Genomic DNA, 14,005 nt, shown 5'->3' with positions numbered 1-14,005 from the left:
CCAAGGACCAGTCCCAATTTTTAATACATAATTTTTTCCATATTGTTAATTATCTTATTTATTTGAAACATTTTTAAACAAGAAATGAATCAAATTAAAGAAGATGGGAGTCTATTAAATTCTTGGTATAATAAAGATATAATTTATGGGGCCAATTATGTCCTCATGGTAACTGGTGATTGGAAAGTTTATATATCTTCCTTTGTAACACATACGTTTGGACATGTATACAATATGTCACAAAGCTTCCAACTCACACGCAACAAAATGCAATCATCAATACTCATCCATTTATGATAAAAACTTAAAAAAACTTCTCTAAAAACTTGCCCAGTTTCAGAACAGATCAGTTACTTTAGAAATAGCCATCCAGTCTACAGCCATACCATCCTGAACATGCCCAATCTCATCTGATCTCAGAAGAAACAGCCATCCACGTGTCACGGAAAGTGTCATCAATGTACTGTATTAAAACTAATTAACCTAGTTTTGGCCAGGCACAGTGACTTATGCCTGTAATCCCAGCACTTTGGGAGGCCAAGGCGTGTGTGTGGATCACGACGTCAGCAGATTGAGACCATCCTGGCTAACATGGTAAAACCCCGTCTCTATTAAAAATACAAAAAATTAGCCGGGTGTTGTGGCACATGCCTATAATCCCAGCTACTCGGGAGGCTGAAGCTGGAGAATCACTTGAACCTGGGAGGCAGAGGTTGCAGTGAGCCGAGATCGTGCCACTGCCCTACAGCCTGGGCGACAGAGCAAGACTCTGTCTCAAAAAAAAAAAAAAAAAACAACAACCACAGTTAATTAACCTAGTTTTATATGACTTAGAAAAATATCAACTACAGAAAAATAACCTCTTGATACAAATTGCCTGTCTTCAGAGGTATCTGGGTTAGATATACAACTACATGAATGTTACATATCTAACATTACCGAGTAGCTACTGTTTCCTCTAGAAAACCTGTTAGCCTATCAAAGTGAAGATGTCAGTAGAAGGGCAAGCATAACTTGACATACAAGGAAGGCTGTCATATTTTTTTCAACAATTTCTTCAAGACATCTGGCAGCTGCCACAACTAGCTGAGCTCTGCTTGAAAACTGCCTTTAAACTCAGTAAAATCAAAACATAAAGTGCCCAAAGTAGAGTTAATAAGGCAACATTGAATCAAATATGCAGTTGGCTTAGGTATAATCTTTGTCCATATCAATAGGCCTTGTGGTCCTGCAAAGAACAGTGTCCTGTTCACTTTCACTGTGTTTCGTTTAAGCCGATTATTTTGCATACACCATTATATTTAGCAATGTGAATATTAAAAAGTAGAAAATGAAGTATTAACCTTTAATAGATTTTTCTAGAGAATTTAATTTATAGAAAAATGATAGTAAGTACTATAAATAATCAGAAAATAAGTGCTGAAATGCTGAATAATTGATATAAATGTTGTTGAAATTTGAAGTAAAAAATTAATTTGAATATTGTAAACAACTAACCAAAGACTGCAAAATCAAGAAGGTCATATTTTTTGGTAAACTCTATATTGAACTGATATATAGTTGCTTTTCTAATCTAATCAGAAATTTGTCTCAATTACCTGCCATAATATTATATTTTGTGCAATATGAGGTAACAAACTAACATGAATAATTTTAAAAATAAATACCACCAACAACAAAACAGAATTTAAATATTCATCTTGAGAGCTTTCCTTTTCAAAGTTGGTCTCAAATGAAATGCTACAAGAACATCTTTGCAACACCTCACAGGCATGACAGAATATATTTATTAGCTAAGATGCCAAATTTTGACTTAAAAAAAAGAACTTCATCTTTGGAAAAGAATGAAAAGCCAATGAGTACAAATGTGGTGAATAACTGATTTTTAAGGGAACACTAACTTAGTTGTAAACTGTTAACTTGAAAATCATTAATTTATAGCAATATACTTATATTTCCCTTTGATTAAATATTGTGATTATTGCATCTGTTTTTACATAATGTGGCTTATGGTCATAAGCAAAGCATAATCTGATGTGAGATACCTCATTACAAACCTTGCTTATACCCAAGAATGACCTTGCACATGGTAAACACAATCTGAAGAATGAAAGCTCTCCACAAATTTTGATTGGTAAAGTCTAACAAACGGCCATTTCAAACCACTGAAATTTCTATATGAAGGTGTTGGAGATAGCCAAAATGGAAGCTCAAGTAGAGCTTGACACATAGGCAGGGAGGAAAGATATATCTATTAACTCAATCACTTCCTATATCCTTTCTTTCCTTGCCCCAGGAGCCTAGGTGTACATCTCCCTGTGATTCATATTGACTGATCTTGCTTACTCTTAAGTATTCAGGCTGTCTCTGAATGAGGGAGCAGGGAAGCACCCTTACCTGGAAATGTCACACTCCTTGGCCTGCCTGCTGCAGATGTAGCTGTCCTCCTGGAACTCCATCTCATGAACACATTAGATCTGGTGTTCCACGACCAGTGGCCAGCAGAAGTGTCCCTTTCTTATAACTGGGTTTCCTGCTTGTTCCTAGTCTCCATGGCTCTGGATTACCCAGGAAGTCCTCGAGGATCTGGTCCTCTTGAGCCACAGAGACAGAGACAAGCTAGTTAGAGGGATTGCACTCAAGTCAACAGAGACTTTCTATCAGCTGGGTGGTCTGGCACAGAAGATCTAATTGTCCACAAGGTTATGTGGAATGGAGGCCCCAGCATCACCTGCAGACAGGTATGTTAGCAGTTACACCGTGTTTTCATGGCCTTCCTGTCCAATCATTGCTCTGTGTTTACACCAAAATATTTGTGCAGTGTAGTTACTTTGAGCTCATTTTCTTCTAGATAATCTGTGATGTCTTCCCATAAGTATATCGTGATGGTATTCATGACCAAATTATAGCTGGTGTTCTCCAAAGACCTCTGTTAATAACTATGCATTACTTGTCGGAAGGGTTATTCAGGACACTTCCATGAACATGGGTTAATTTATTAATTAGATTTTCTTGGAAGGCACAGATACTCCTTGGAAGAGTAAGAGATGTAGGCTAGATATACTTAAAGAAATAGGGAGAGAAAGCATGACAGTGTCAAGCCCAGAGTCACAGGGGCAAAATGATCATGTTAAATCAGTGATGCAGGTTGAGAACAATGGGTCACAAAAGATAAGTGACTACAGAAAGGTTTCTAAGAAGTAAAATAATGCTAAAGACATAGAGTAAGAAGAAACCAAGGACAAGTCATTACTTTTACTCTTCAGACTAGAGAGGTCTACACAAATGACCACGTATCACTTCTCCAAATTAATGTGACTTATCCAATCTGTGGAAAATCTTCATGATTCATTATCATAAGATAAAATTTCCCTGGAAAGTAAATATATATTTTAAAATTCACACTTAAATTTTCTAATAAAGGTATTGTGTGATTGCAATACCTTAAGTGCACAGTACAACAATTTGACAAAATGTTTCTTCCTTCCAAGATGAGATAACCCATCTAACTCCCACTAGTTCTGGGGATATTCCAAAAGGGGCATTATCTTAGTTCCTACCATGCTACATTCTTTTCAGAATCAATACAGACTGTGATTCAGATAAAGATAAACTGAATGGTGATGCGATGAGTCTGAACTGAATTACTATTGAAGAAAAGTTGCACTCATTGTCTAAATTGATGAAATGACTTCAGCTGAATCAGACATAAATAAATAAATAAAACAATTGAAGAGAGTATGAGGGTAAGAATTAGGAGAAGAAATTATGCCTTTCTGTAGATTATCTTATCCTTTTAATTTCTTTCTAAATCATATAAATTAATTAAAATGTATTTTACAGTCTTTGGTGAGTATAAGTATTGGGTTGAAGGGATAATGATACTAGCTTGGGGAACTTTTTCTATTACAGTGATAAACACTAGTTATTATAAATAAGGAAACCAATCATCCAAATAAACAATCAGACAGACCAAAAAAAGGACCTAAGATCTTCAATTCAAACAACAAAAAAATGTTGTTCTCCAGTGTGGAGGTCAGAGACTCTGGTTTATAAGGTAGCGGAAGTCATGAAAAAAATCTTTCTATATTTATCTTACTATTATTCCTCCTTATATAGACATAATCATATATGTATTCAATTATTATTGTAGTCATTTTGGTGATTTTATTAAGACAAGAAAACTAAGAGATGATCATATTTGTGGTTTAGGTGTGGTGGAAAAAAGGTACTAAAAAAGAAAAAAATGATAGTTTATAACTGTACTGAGAAACATAACATGATTCACTTATTGACTGTCAATTCACAGATAACCTAAAGATTATAAAAATATACCAGATGCTTAAGTAACATACTAAAAAAAAAAACCCATAAACATGTAAATTATTATAAAATGAATTATTTAAATATTCTGCTATTGAGAGTTTAGGCAGTATTTCAAACTGTACAGGTAGCTATACTATGAACACAACACAAACATCAAAGAGAAGAGAGGACATTTGATTAACTTAATAGGACATGAAGAAAGTATGTTATTAATAATTCAATTTATATATGTTTATATTTATACAAATAGGTAAAAAAAATCAAGGTCAGGAATCGAGAGCTCCTTTTAGAAAGAAACATGGATATTGTAAATTTGATTCCCATTGCAAACTTTTTTTGAAAGGAAAAAAATTAGAAATTTTATTTCAAGACAAGCAGGGCCGGCCACAGTGGCTCATGCCTGTAATCCCGGCATTTTGGGAGGCCAAGGAGGGCGGATCACGTGGTCAAGAGATTGAGACCATCCTGGCTAACACAGTGAAACCCCATCTCTACTAAAAATTCAAAAAATTAGCTGGGTGTGGTGGCAGGTGCCTGTACTCCCAGCTATTCAGTAGGCTGAGGCAGGAGAATGGCGTGAACCTGGGAGGCGGAGCTTGTAGTGAGCCGAGGTTGTGCCATTGAACTCCAGCCTGGGTGACAGAGTGAGACTCCATCTCAAAAAAAAAAAAAAAAAAAAAAAAAAAAGACAAGGGGATTCAGCCCTGAGAGAGGTAAAGTGATTTATCCAATGAGACAAATGAAATGGTGGTTGACTCAAACACTCCTAGTCTATTTCCCTTTTCCGTTATTCCATAGCATTAAACAAACCAGAGAAAAAGATAAGAGTTAAGGACCAGATAAAATGTCAATAGTATCCATCATTGCTTCATTTGTAACGTAACCATTCATGGCTGCTAGATCAAGCTCAGAAATAACTGTTACTATTTGATTTGGTCAACTTTATTACATTATATGCCAATTCAGGCCTGTTATTAAGGTCTTCCATCCAACGTGGATGAAATGCTCTGTAACCTGATGAAAGAGTCCTTACTTCATTTTCTACTTTTCTTATCAATGAGTCCTGAGCCCCTAATCTAAATCATTTACTCTCACTGGGATTTATCTTTTCCATCAGTAGAAGGAGAAGTTTATATTAGGTAGTTAATGAGGGTCTTCTGGAGTAAGCATTCCATAAACCTTTATTACCTTTTCAAGTAGGTAAAATTTCCACACACATCAGGCTGCACTCTCTGTGAAAATGACCAACTGGGACGAAATTTTTTCTAAATAATGTCAATGAAACAACATTTGAATGAAATTTCTGTGGGAACCAATCACCCTGATTATCGATATCATCAAAATAAACTTTGAACTTATCCCCACATCATTCAATATAATGTGAAAACATTTTTCTAAATCAGCTGCCTATCCCAGCTCTAGGGTTGTGATAAATTTCCAAAGGACTCTAGTATTTGAAAGAATCACTTTTGAAGTCTGAAACCATGATGGATTTCAAAATACACATGATTATTTAATTAGTTGTTCACTACTGAAGATTTTGCTAATATTAAAATTATGCTTCTGACCCAATAAAATGTGTTTACTTTCTCCCTGATCAAGTTTCTTAAATATAAGTATTTCATACATAGGATATTTTGAAAAATAAAAATTCTTAAATGTCTCTGTCTGGAGAAGAAAGCTAGAGAATCTTTGGCAAAACTGTGCGGAGGGGAGAAAGTTGGAAAAACTCACGAATTCCAGAGAGATTATACACTTTTAATGAACACCTTCAAAAAAATGTGGAGCAACTATTTTCTTGAAGAAAATTCAGTGGAAAATGATCTTTTGTTCCCATCTCTGTCACATCTCCAGCAAAAGACCTAATTCTCAGTATCAGCCTCTTCAGTCATTGTATGGTGCTGATAATCACCTTGGAGCTAAATGCTTCTTAGGAACAGCCAGAGACCCAGAATGACTTCATTCCTCACTAATGTAGGCAACTTCAGCTTTATTTTCAAGTGGATTTGTTGAGCTGACCACATCTCTCTCTAAATTGCAACAAAATGATAATTGGAGTGAAAATATCTATTTCCCCATAAAAGTGAAATTGAAATTGCATACCTTGATTTAAAGCTGTCAGGTGGCATGAGCTCCAAAGTGTGAGTTGGTCCATACAGGTTTACAACATATAATTTTATTGTTGGGTTCACTTGACCTGCCTTTGAGAAAATGAAAGTTGTATTGCAAGTACATTAAGCATTAGAATATATTGGGTAAAAAAGAAAAGGATTTTTGATTCATTTACTGTTTTGTGTTAGAAGAGAAAAAAAGTTTCATTTCTCTGAAGTAGAAATGATTTTAAATTCGACAACATGATTGCCCTCAATTGTTTTTGAAGATTGATGCTTCTCAAGCATTTTCTTCAGACAATTAAAGGTGATAGGAAATCGTGATGACTTCACTCATTAGGCAGTGCTACTGTGTTCTTTCCCTAAAATGGCACCAGAAGGGCTGGCTGTACAAACAAACAAACAAAAACAAACAAACTAGTAGATCAAGTAGTTATTCACATTAGAGGATATGAAATGCAATGGGAAGAAGGTTTGGCTAATTAAAAAAAAAAGAGGAGAAATGAAGAAAAAAAGAAAGGAAAGAAAGAAAGAAGCCTACCAAAACCAGGTGCCCCATGCTTAAAATTCCAAAAGCCTAATGTATGCTATCGCATTAATCTCCCGGGCTTTCCTTTTAAACATTACTGATTACTAAATGGGGTGACTCATTTGCATAATTGACAACCCTTGGGAGGTGGGCCATGGGCAGACTGTCCTCACTGAGTACCTGCATGAGGAACAGAAAGGCAAGGATAGCAAGGATAATTTAATTTGAGTTCAGTGAATCAACACTTCATTAAATAAATAATAACTAGCAGGCATAGTAGTTGGTACGTTTCTGGCACATAGTAGGCACTAAAGGCATTGCACAAATTATTAAATTAAATGTCCCTACTACAGTCGTAAGATATAAACATTTTCTTGGTCACAATGGAGAATCTAAGCAAACAGTGCAAGGTGAAATACCTAAAACTAAGAAAGTTAGTATTTAAACCCAGGATGTTCTTAATTACAATGTGAATATTGCGCTTTCTGTTTGTTCCAACACAATGGCCTTCAAAGTTTTGCCAAATACAATGTGAGTAAGGGGCAGGAATGAGAACTTTCATGACATATTTCAAGCAATTGGAATGAATGAATGAATAACCCCATCAATGAGGTACCAAATGTTTCTAAACTTAATATGCCATTAAGTACCAATAAGGTAGTACTTAATATGTTTCTAAACAATATGCCATTATCCTTATGATGTGGCTGATGCTTAAAGAAGTCCACATGAGATATATAGAAGAGAAAAAGGAAATTAAATGTGAGTTGAATTTAAAAATCCAATAAACAACCTAAAGGGAATAAAACTGATTTAAAAATGACGAAGATCCATGTTTAAGGAATTGGCATTGACAAAACCCATAGTTAAATCAGGACCAGAATCAACATAATATATTCCAACAGTAGCCAGCAAGGGTTCCTCAATAAATGTTTTGTTGGATATCAAAAGAGACTAGCACATCTGTGGAAGTACATCATTCACAGGTTAGAAGTTTTGAGCCAAAGAAAGAAGTCAGGAAAGGTTTCCACTATGGAAATGAGGTAACTGTTAAGAGAGATTATGAAATTGGTTCATAGAGTAAAGGGCTTCCTGGAAGATAAGCTACGAGCCCGCCACACGCCAAAGGTTCTGGATCAGAATTTGCAAATCTTTTCATTGCTCCCAAGCCCAACAGTGCCCGGGAACATTTTTTGGGCAGTTTAGCCTTCTGTGACACTTATGAGCTCTCTTTCACATCATTCTTGTTTTAATTTAGTTGTCATGTTTCTCCCTCAAAATAATGGCCTTAATCTATTCCATTTTTAGCCTACCAGCCTACCATTTCTCTAGCTGGGTCTCGTATGTTGAACTTTACAGCCTGACACAGTATTGGCAGTGCCATTCGAAGTGTTGTTCTTGGACCGTAGCATCAATCAGCATCTCCTGGAACCTTAGCAACTCATTCATGGACCCCACCTGAAGCCTATATTCAGACTTGGAATTAGAATCTCTCAGTGTGGGCCTACAAATCTGTTTTTACAAAATTCCCAGATAATGAGTGTGCAAATTTTAATAAAACATTGACCTTTATCTGTATCTTTATCTATTTATGTATCTATCTATGTAACAGCTCAGTGGTGGTCAAAAGTTAGACAGCATCGCAATCATTCAGACATCCTGAGGGGCTTGTTAGGCTACTGACTGCTGAAGGCAGTCCCCCTCCAGCATGAAGCTGATACCCTATGATGCTGGTGAAAGGACCACATTTCGAGAACAGGCTTAGCTTAATGTGTAAGTCCATGAAACCTGAGTCCAAATGTTCAGTCTGTTATTTACTTGGCATGGCTATGAGCACATGCTAAAGATTCTCAAGTATCATTTTATTTGTCTTATTTTGTCAAAAATGAGACAAACACTTCTTTGAGAATATGTCACAAATCAGAAATTTTGAGTTGAAGGTTTCCTGTCTGTAGATAAGAATATCTCATAAACTAATAAAAAGATTTATGTAAAGTGCCTAAAATAGTATATGGTAGTGAATTAAAATGATAATTATTGTTAAGACATTAAATCTTCTAGTTAGTGAAAAGCTGCGCTTCTATTTTTTATCATTCGATACACTGATTAAAGCAAATGGGAAATTAAATTAGATCTTTCTGTGAATTCTTACCAATGATGCACAGTTTTATGGCATACTTTCTTAAAGACATATCAGTTATCATCTTTAAGGCAGTTTTCTTTATGTCAGCAGCGCTATAAGCTTATCACAAAGTAAAAATTGTGCACACATGTGGCCAGTTTTCAGACAAAACGTGAACATCTCAACTAAGCGTTAGGCTGCCTCCAAAATTCAACAGTCCAGCATTCTCTAATCGCAGATTTGTATCTTTCCATGGAGTTTTGAAATTAAGCACACATCACAAGTTCATTTGTAAATTTTAATATTTGAATAATTTCAAGAGTTTGCAGATTGGAGGGTTTTCATCTATTTGCTTTTTACAGTTACGTTTGCCATGAAGACTGCAAATCCACAAATTTCTCCCCTCTATTATTCTGAAACACAAGCCTCAATAACAATTAACCTTATTTTACTGGCAACTAGATTGTCATTAAACAAGATAATGTTTTAATTACAAAGATTAACCTGAGGTTACTGGGATAGAACCGTGCATCTCTTTTGTGCTGAATTGCTAATGATAGGGTATTTTATGAGTTATGAATCATGCTGAATTAAGTAAAATACAAATATATTTGTTTACTGTATTTCATTAGTAAATCTGACCACATTAGGTATTTGCTATACTCATTTTCATCTAGTTTAATTTAAAGCACAATTTAGTATAAACTCTATGTGTTGTTTCAGTTTCCAAAGTGGCACTTTTTGAAAGTTTATCACATAAGAGTGAATTGAAACAACACATTTGTTACAGCAAAAACTAACAAAACATTTTTTGAAACCAGAGTAGATAATAAAAAATCTGAAAATTGACGTAACATACCCAAAATGATACTGAAATTTGTTTTAAGAACAAGGACCAAAACAGATTATTTTCTTAGAGTCCTGTTGTCTTAAGTACCTGGGTAGGTGAGCAGGTCTTCCTACTGAAAGTCACCTGAGGACTGGAAATTCTTTCTTTTGGCTTTGCCTATTAGAGGCATATGTTTTTTTACTTCTAATAAATATTAATGGTAGTTATCATATATAGTTATATATATTATTTGCATATATATAAAATGACAGGTGTGAGGCTAAGAATGGCACCCACATGTAGCTAAGTCATTAGGAGTAAATGGAGCAAACAGAGCTCCACATATATGTGTTAACTTGACAAGGAGATGTTTGGATTCCAGCTGTGTTTTTGGAAATACAAATTGTTGACCTGTGGTAGTTTTATAGAGAGGGATGAAATCAATAGATTTGAGTTTTTTCCCTGTTCTTAAAATAACTGTGACTTGTATAAAAGCACGAAGCCTTTTAGAATCTCTTTGCTCATTTGTAAAATTGAGACAATTGTGATAAAGACCAAATAAGAAAAAAACAAACAAGTGGAAAGTCTCCCTGAAAACATAAAGTTTATCATTAGCACCTGTGATTTCTACAATTAATAAACAAAGATTATTATGTTATGCCTATCTTTACTATTAAGCAATATTAATTTATTAGAAGACATTATCAAATGATAAAGTATCTAGGTTCATATCCAGTATCTTCTGAATTATTGCTGACATAATTTAATTTCCTCAAATACTCCCATTGGTTTGTTTGTTTGTCTCAATCTAGTCAAAATTATGAGGCCTAGTCATGGCCAAGTTCAAGCACCATGAGTCTAGAACTAAGAAGGCAATTTGAGCATGCAGCTAATGCATATGGTTTTACTATGTGAATAAAAAAAAATCCCATTTCTTTTGGGAAATCAGTTACAAACAGTTGTCCCTTCCACAGAACTGACTGAATTTTCTTTGTGCAGTGCGTTGAGCAGTCAGATGTGACTGTATTCCCTTTGTGCAGTGCACTGAGGAGCTGGATATTATTTTATTCCTTTGTGCAGTGCACTGAACAGTTGAATGTGTCTTTCACAGTATGTCACTAGTTCTCCATTTCACATTTCAATTGTCAGGTGAACATTTATTATCATAAATCAAACAATGTGAGAATTAATATATTTGGGGCAACTTTTCAGGTTTTCTCTGGGGGAAAAAATAGTGCTGGTATGCTGTATAGGTCCAAACTGTCATGCCAAAAAAAAAAAAAAAAAAGCTAAATCTATAATTGGAGACTGGAGAAAGCAGAAGTTCTTTTCTTTGAGTACAATAAAAATCTCTTAGTATTAATTTTTTTGTGAAGTTAAATCATTATGTTCTCCTAAAAAGCACTGAGTATATCTGCTTTCTAATCTATGTCCAGAGAAGACCCTATAAATCACATTTTAAAATCATGGAATCATATTCTTTATAATCTTGCATTTAATACTACAACCTGTGGAAGGAAGATGGATGAGAAATCTCACTGAGGAATATGCTCATTTTATTTCTGATCCTCAATATTCAAGCCTCCTTTTTTTGCCTTTGGATAAAAAGAACATGGTGGCTGGTGGGAACAGAAGGAAAGTGTAAATGACCTCACCCCCACCCTGACAGGGCTAGAGTGATGAGGGTGATGGAACCTACCCAGTAGTTTGTCTAACTAATGTAGTGCATGAATTAAACGGCAGAAAACCTATTGTGCTTGAAAAAGACAAAGTACAACTCACTAAAGAAATGGCTTAAAAATGGCTTCTAAATGAGATCAACATCCTCTCTTACTTAATTAGGAGCTAAAATGAGAAGAGAAATTTTACAAGTTTCCTATAAGACTTCTTTACATGATTAATATACTGGGGGCCTTACACATGAGCCTTCTTCTTTGTTATATAAACATTGGGAAAAAATACATGTTTAAAAGAGATCTCAAGCAATAAAAGATGGCATACAGAGGAAAAAACAGTACAATCCAGATGTTTTTACAACCCTCTTATAGAGGCCTTGCCCAACACTTGAAAATAGTTTTGCTGTCTGGAACATATTGCCATATTTCTTCACCTGATGAAAAATTCCATCTGTCTTACCTAACCATGGCTATGACTACATACCAGCATTTTATATAGTGTGTTCTAGAGTATGCTCTGCCAAGGTAATGCTGATATTGATACTAATACTAATAAATGCTTTATGCTTAGTCTATTCTTTATGGGTGATTTTTTTATACTTGGTCCTTTCTTTATTGAGATTCTTTATGCTTAATCTATTTCAGACTGGAGATTCTTTATGCATAGTCTATTTTTTATAGAAGATTTATAATATACATTAACATATAGCACATTAAGTGCTCTAAGAAATCATCTGAAAGAAGCTAGATTTTTTTTTTAAGAACTTCCAATGTATTTGACCATGGCACTTTCCCCTCCTTTGTAACACCTATTATGGAATAGGCCTTGGACAAAACATTGCCCTGGCCTCAGTACACCCCTGATTGCTTCTCTCTCCCCTTTCAACTGTAAGGTGTGAAAAAATAAAAGTGAGCATCAAAAGGAAAGAAATGCAACAAAAGTGAAAGTTCACACACTTTCAAATCATCTCTACCTCTCTCTACCCAAGCACTGTGTATAGACTACTGAGAGATCGAAAGCGATGAGTCTGACAAGTAAGGAAAACTTCTGTTTTCCTCCAAAGACAACTTGTTCAAGAACCAAGAATACCATCCGTCAAGTCACTAGTGCAGAGAGAGAAGGAACAAAATAGTACTTCCACGTTACTTACCTTAGGATACGGATACTGCTTTCCTTTGGGATACAACGCTCCAGTAAACCGAGGGATAACCATGGTGGGTACCAAAGAGTCATTTATCATCAGGAAGGCAAGTCTTTCTCCATCTGGTGACCACCAGTGGGCGATGTGAGAATGCAGGAGTTCCTCTAGAATAAATGAGTGTTATTTGAGAGCAACTGTAGAGATGTGGGCTCAGTGACCCACAAACATCTGTCCTTGAAATCTCCATTGTACACCTACATTTTCTAGACTGTGTATAGAATTTTATTAACTTCCCCGAAAATTCTCTAATTCTGAGTCACCCTTTTAATTCCAGCAAGAGCAAGCAGCTGTAGAGGAAGGAAACAATGAAGCAACTAAGTCAGGATTTCATGGATTTTCAGCAATGTAGACAGAACAGATGAAAGCACTACTGGAGTAATCAGAATGAGAACGGTGATTGAAGAGTGAGATGTGGCCTAAAACCATATCCATGTCATGATTCATTCATATTTGCATGTAATCATATTTGCATTCTACCATCATCAACCAAACTGAGGGCCCACTAGATTCATCAAACTATTTTAAGCTCTAAGAAAATGGAATAAGAAGTATACTGGGTATCTTTCATTTAATTCAAGATCCACTATCCACTTTTTTGATTCCCGCTTTCTGGTCCAGAAAGCTAACCTATATGAACGACATCAAAATGGCCCCCATGTCCTCTGGCTTCCCTTTGGCAGGAGATTAGAAAGAGGAGAGTAAAGTCAGGTTATTTACTCTCTTGGCTCTATCCTACAATGTTACCTCAGGCTGGCTGTGAACTTTAAATGATGTCACTACTTCTGTCACTGCAGCCACCTCTACACAAATTTCTCCTTATGTGTCTAGTAATGGCTCATCTTCATGGTCATAGGAGTGCTAACAACTTGGCTGCTACTAGCTTAGTTTACATCACTTTCCTTTGTGGTTTTCCTACCCCTTAACCTTAGCAAACGTTCTCCTTGTAAATAAAAAGATAATAAAATGTTCACTTTGTAAATAAATTATCTTCAAAGCATCTTGTTGAATGTGCCAACACTTGGGACTCTGACAGATACAGAAGTTAATACTAGCAGCAGACTCAGAAGAGACCCTCAAAATTAGATTTTGAGACTACATTTGTCATCTCTCTATCTATATGTACAAATGGAATTTATCACCTTCTCAGGTGGGAATTGGAGCATAGACAATCCATAGCAAGAGACGGAACTGTGAGTAATCAATCATCAGT

The 14,005-nt window shown here is 35.4% G+C and overlaps 1 protein-coding gene across 5 annotated transcripts in view; it reads right to left on the bottom strand.

Moving 5' to 3' along the window:
• DPP10 (dipeptidyl peptidase like 10) overlaps positions 1 to 14,005 on the bottom strand; it is a 1,405,070-nt gene that overhangs the window by 82,799 nt on the left and 1,308,266 nt on the right. For all 5 annotated transcript variants that reach the window (XM_063790352.1, XM_515752.7, XM_003309203.5 and 2 more), the window contains 2 exons: positions 12,745 to 12,899; positions 6,430 to 6,527 (listed from right to left, as the gene is read on the bottom strand). In XM_063790352.1, coding sequence (XP_063646422.1) covers positions 6,430 to 6,527; positions 12,745 to 12,899 — 253 coding nt within the window. The remainder of the gene's footprint in view (positions 1 to 6,429; positions 6,528 to 12,744; positions 12,900 to 14,005) is intronic.

This window comes from Pan troglodytes, chromosome 13 (genome assembly GCF_028858775.2).
Source record: "Pan troglodytes isolate AG18354 chromosome 13, NHGRI_mPanTro3-v2.0_pri, whole genome shotgun sequence".
Taxonomy (NCBI): domain Eukaryota; kingdom Metazoa; phylum Chordata; class Mammalia; order Primates; family Hominidae; genus Pan; species Pan troglodytes.
Note: the sequence above shows the minus strand (reverse complement) of the source record. Positions and strands in the feature narration are given on the sequence as shown.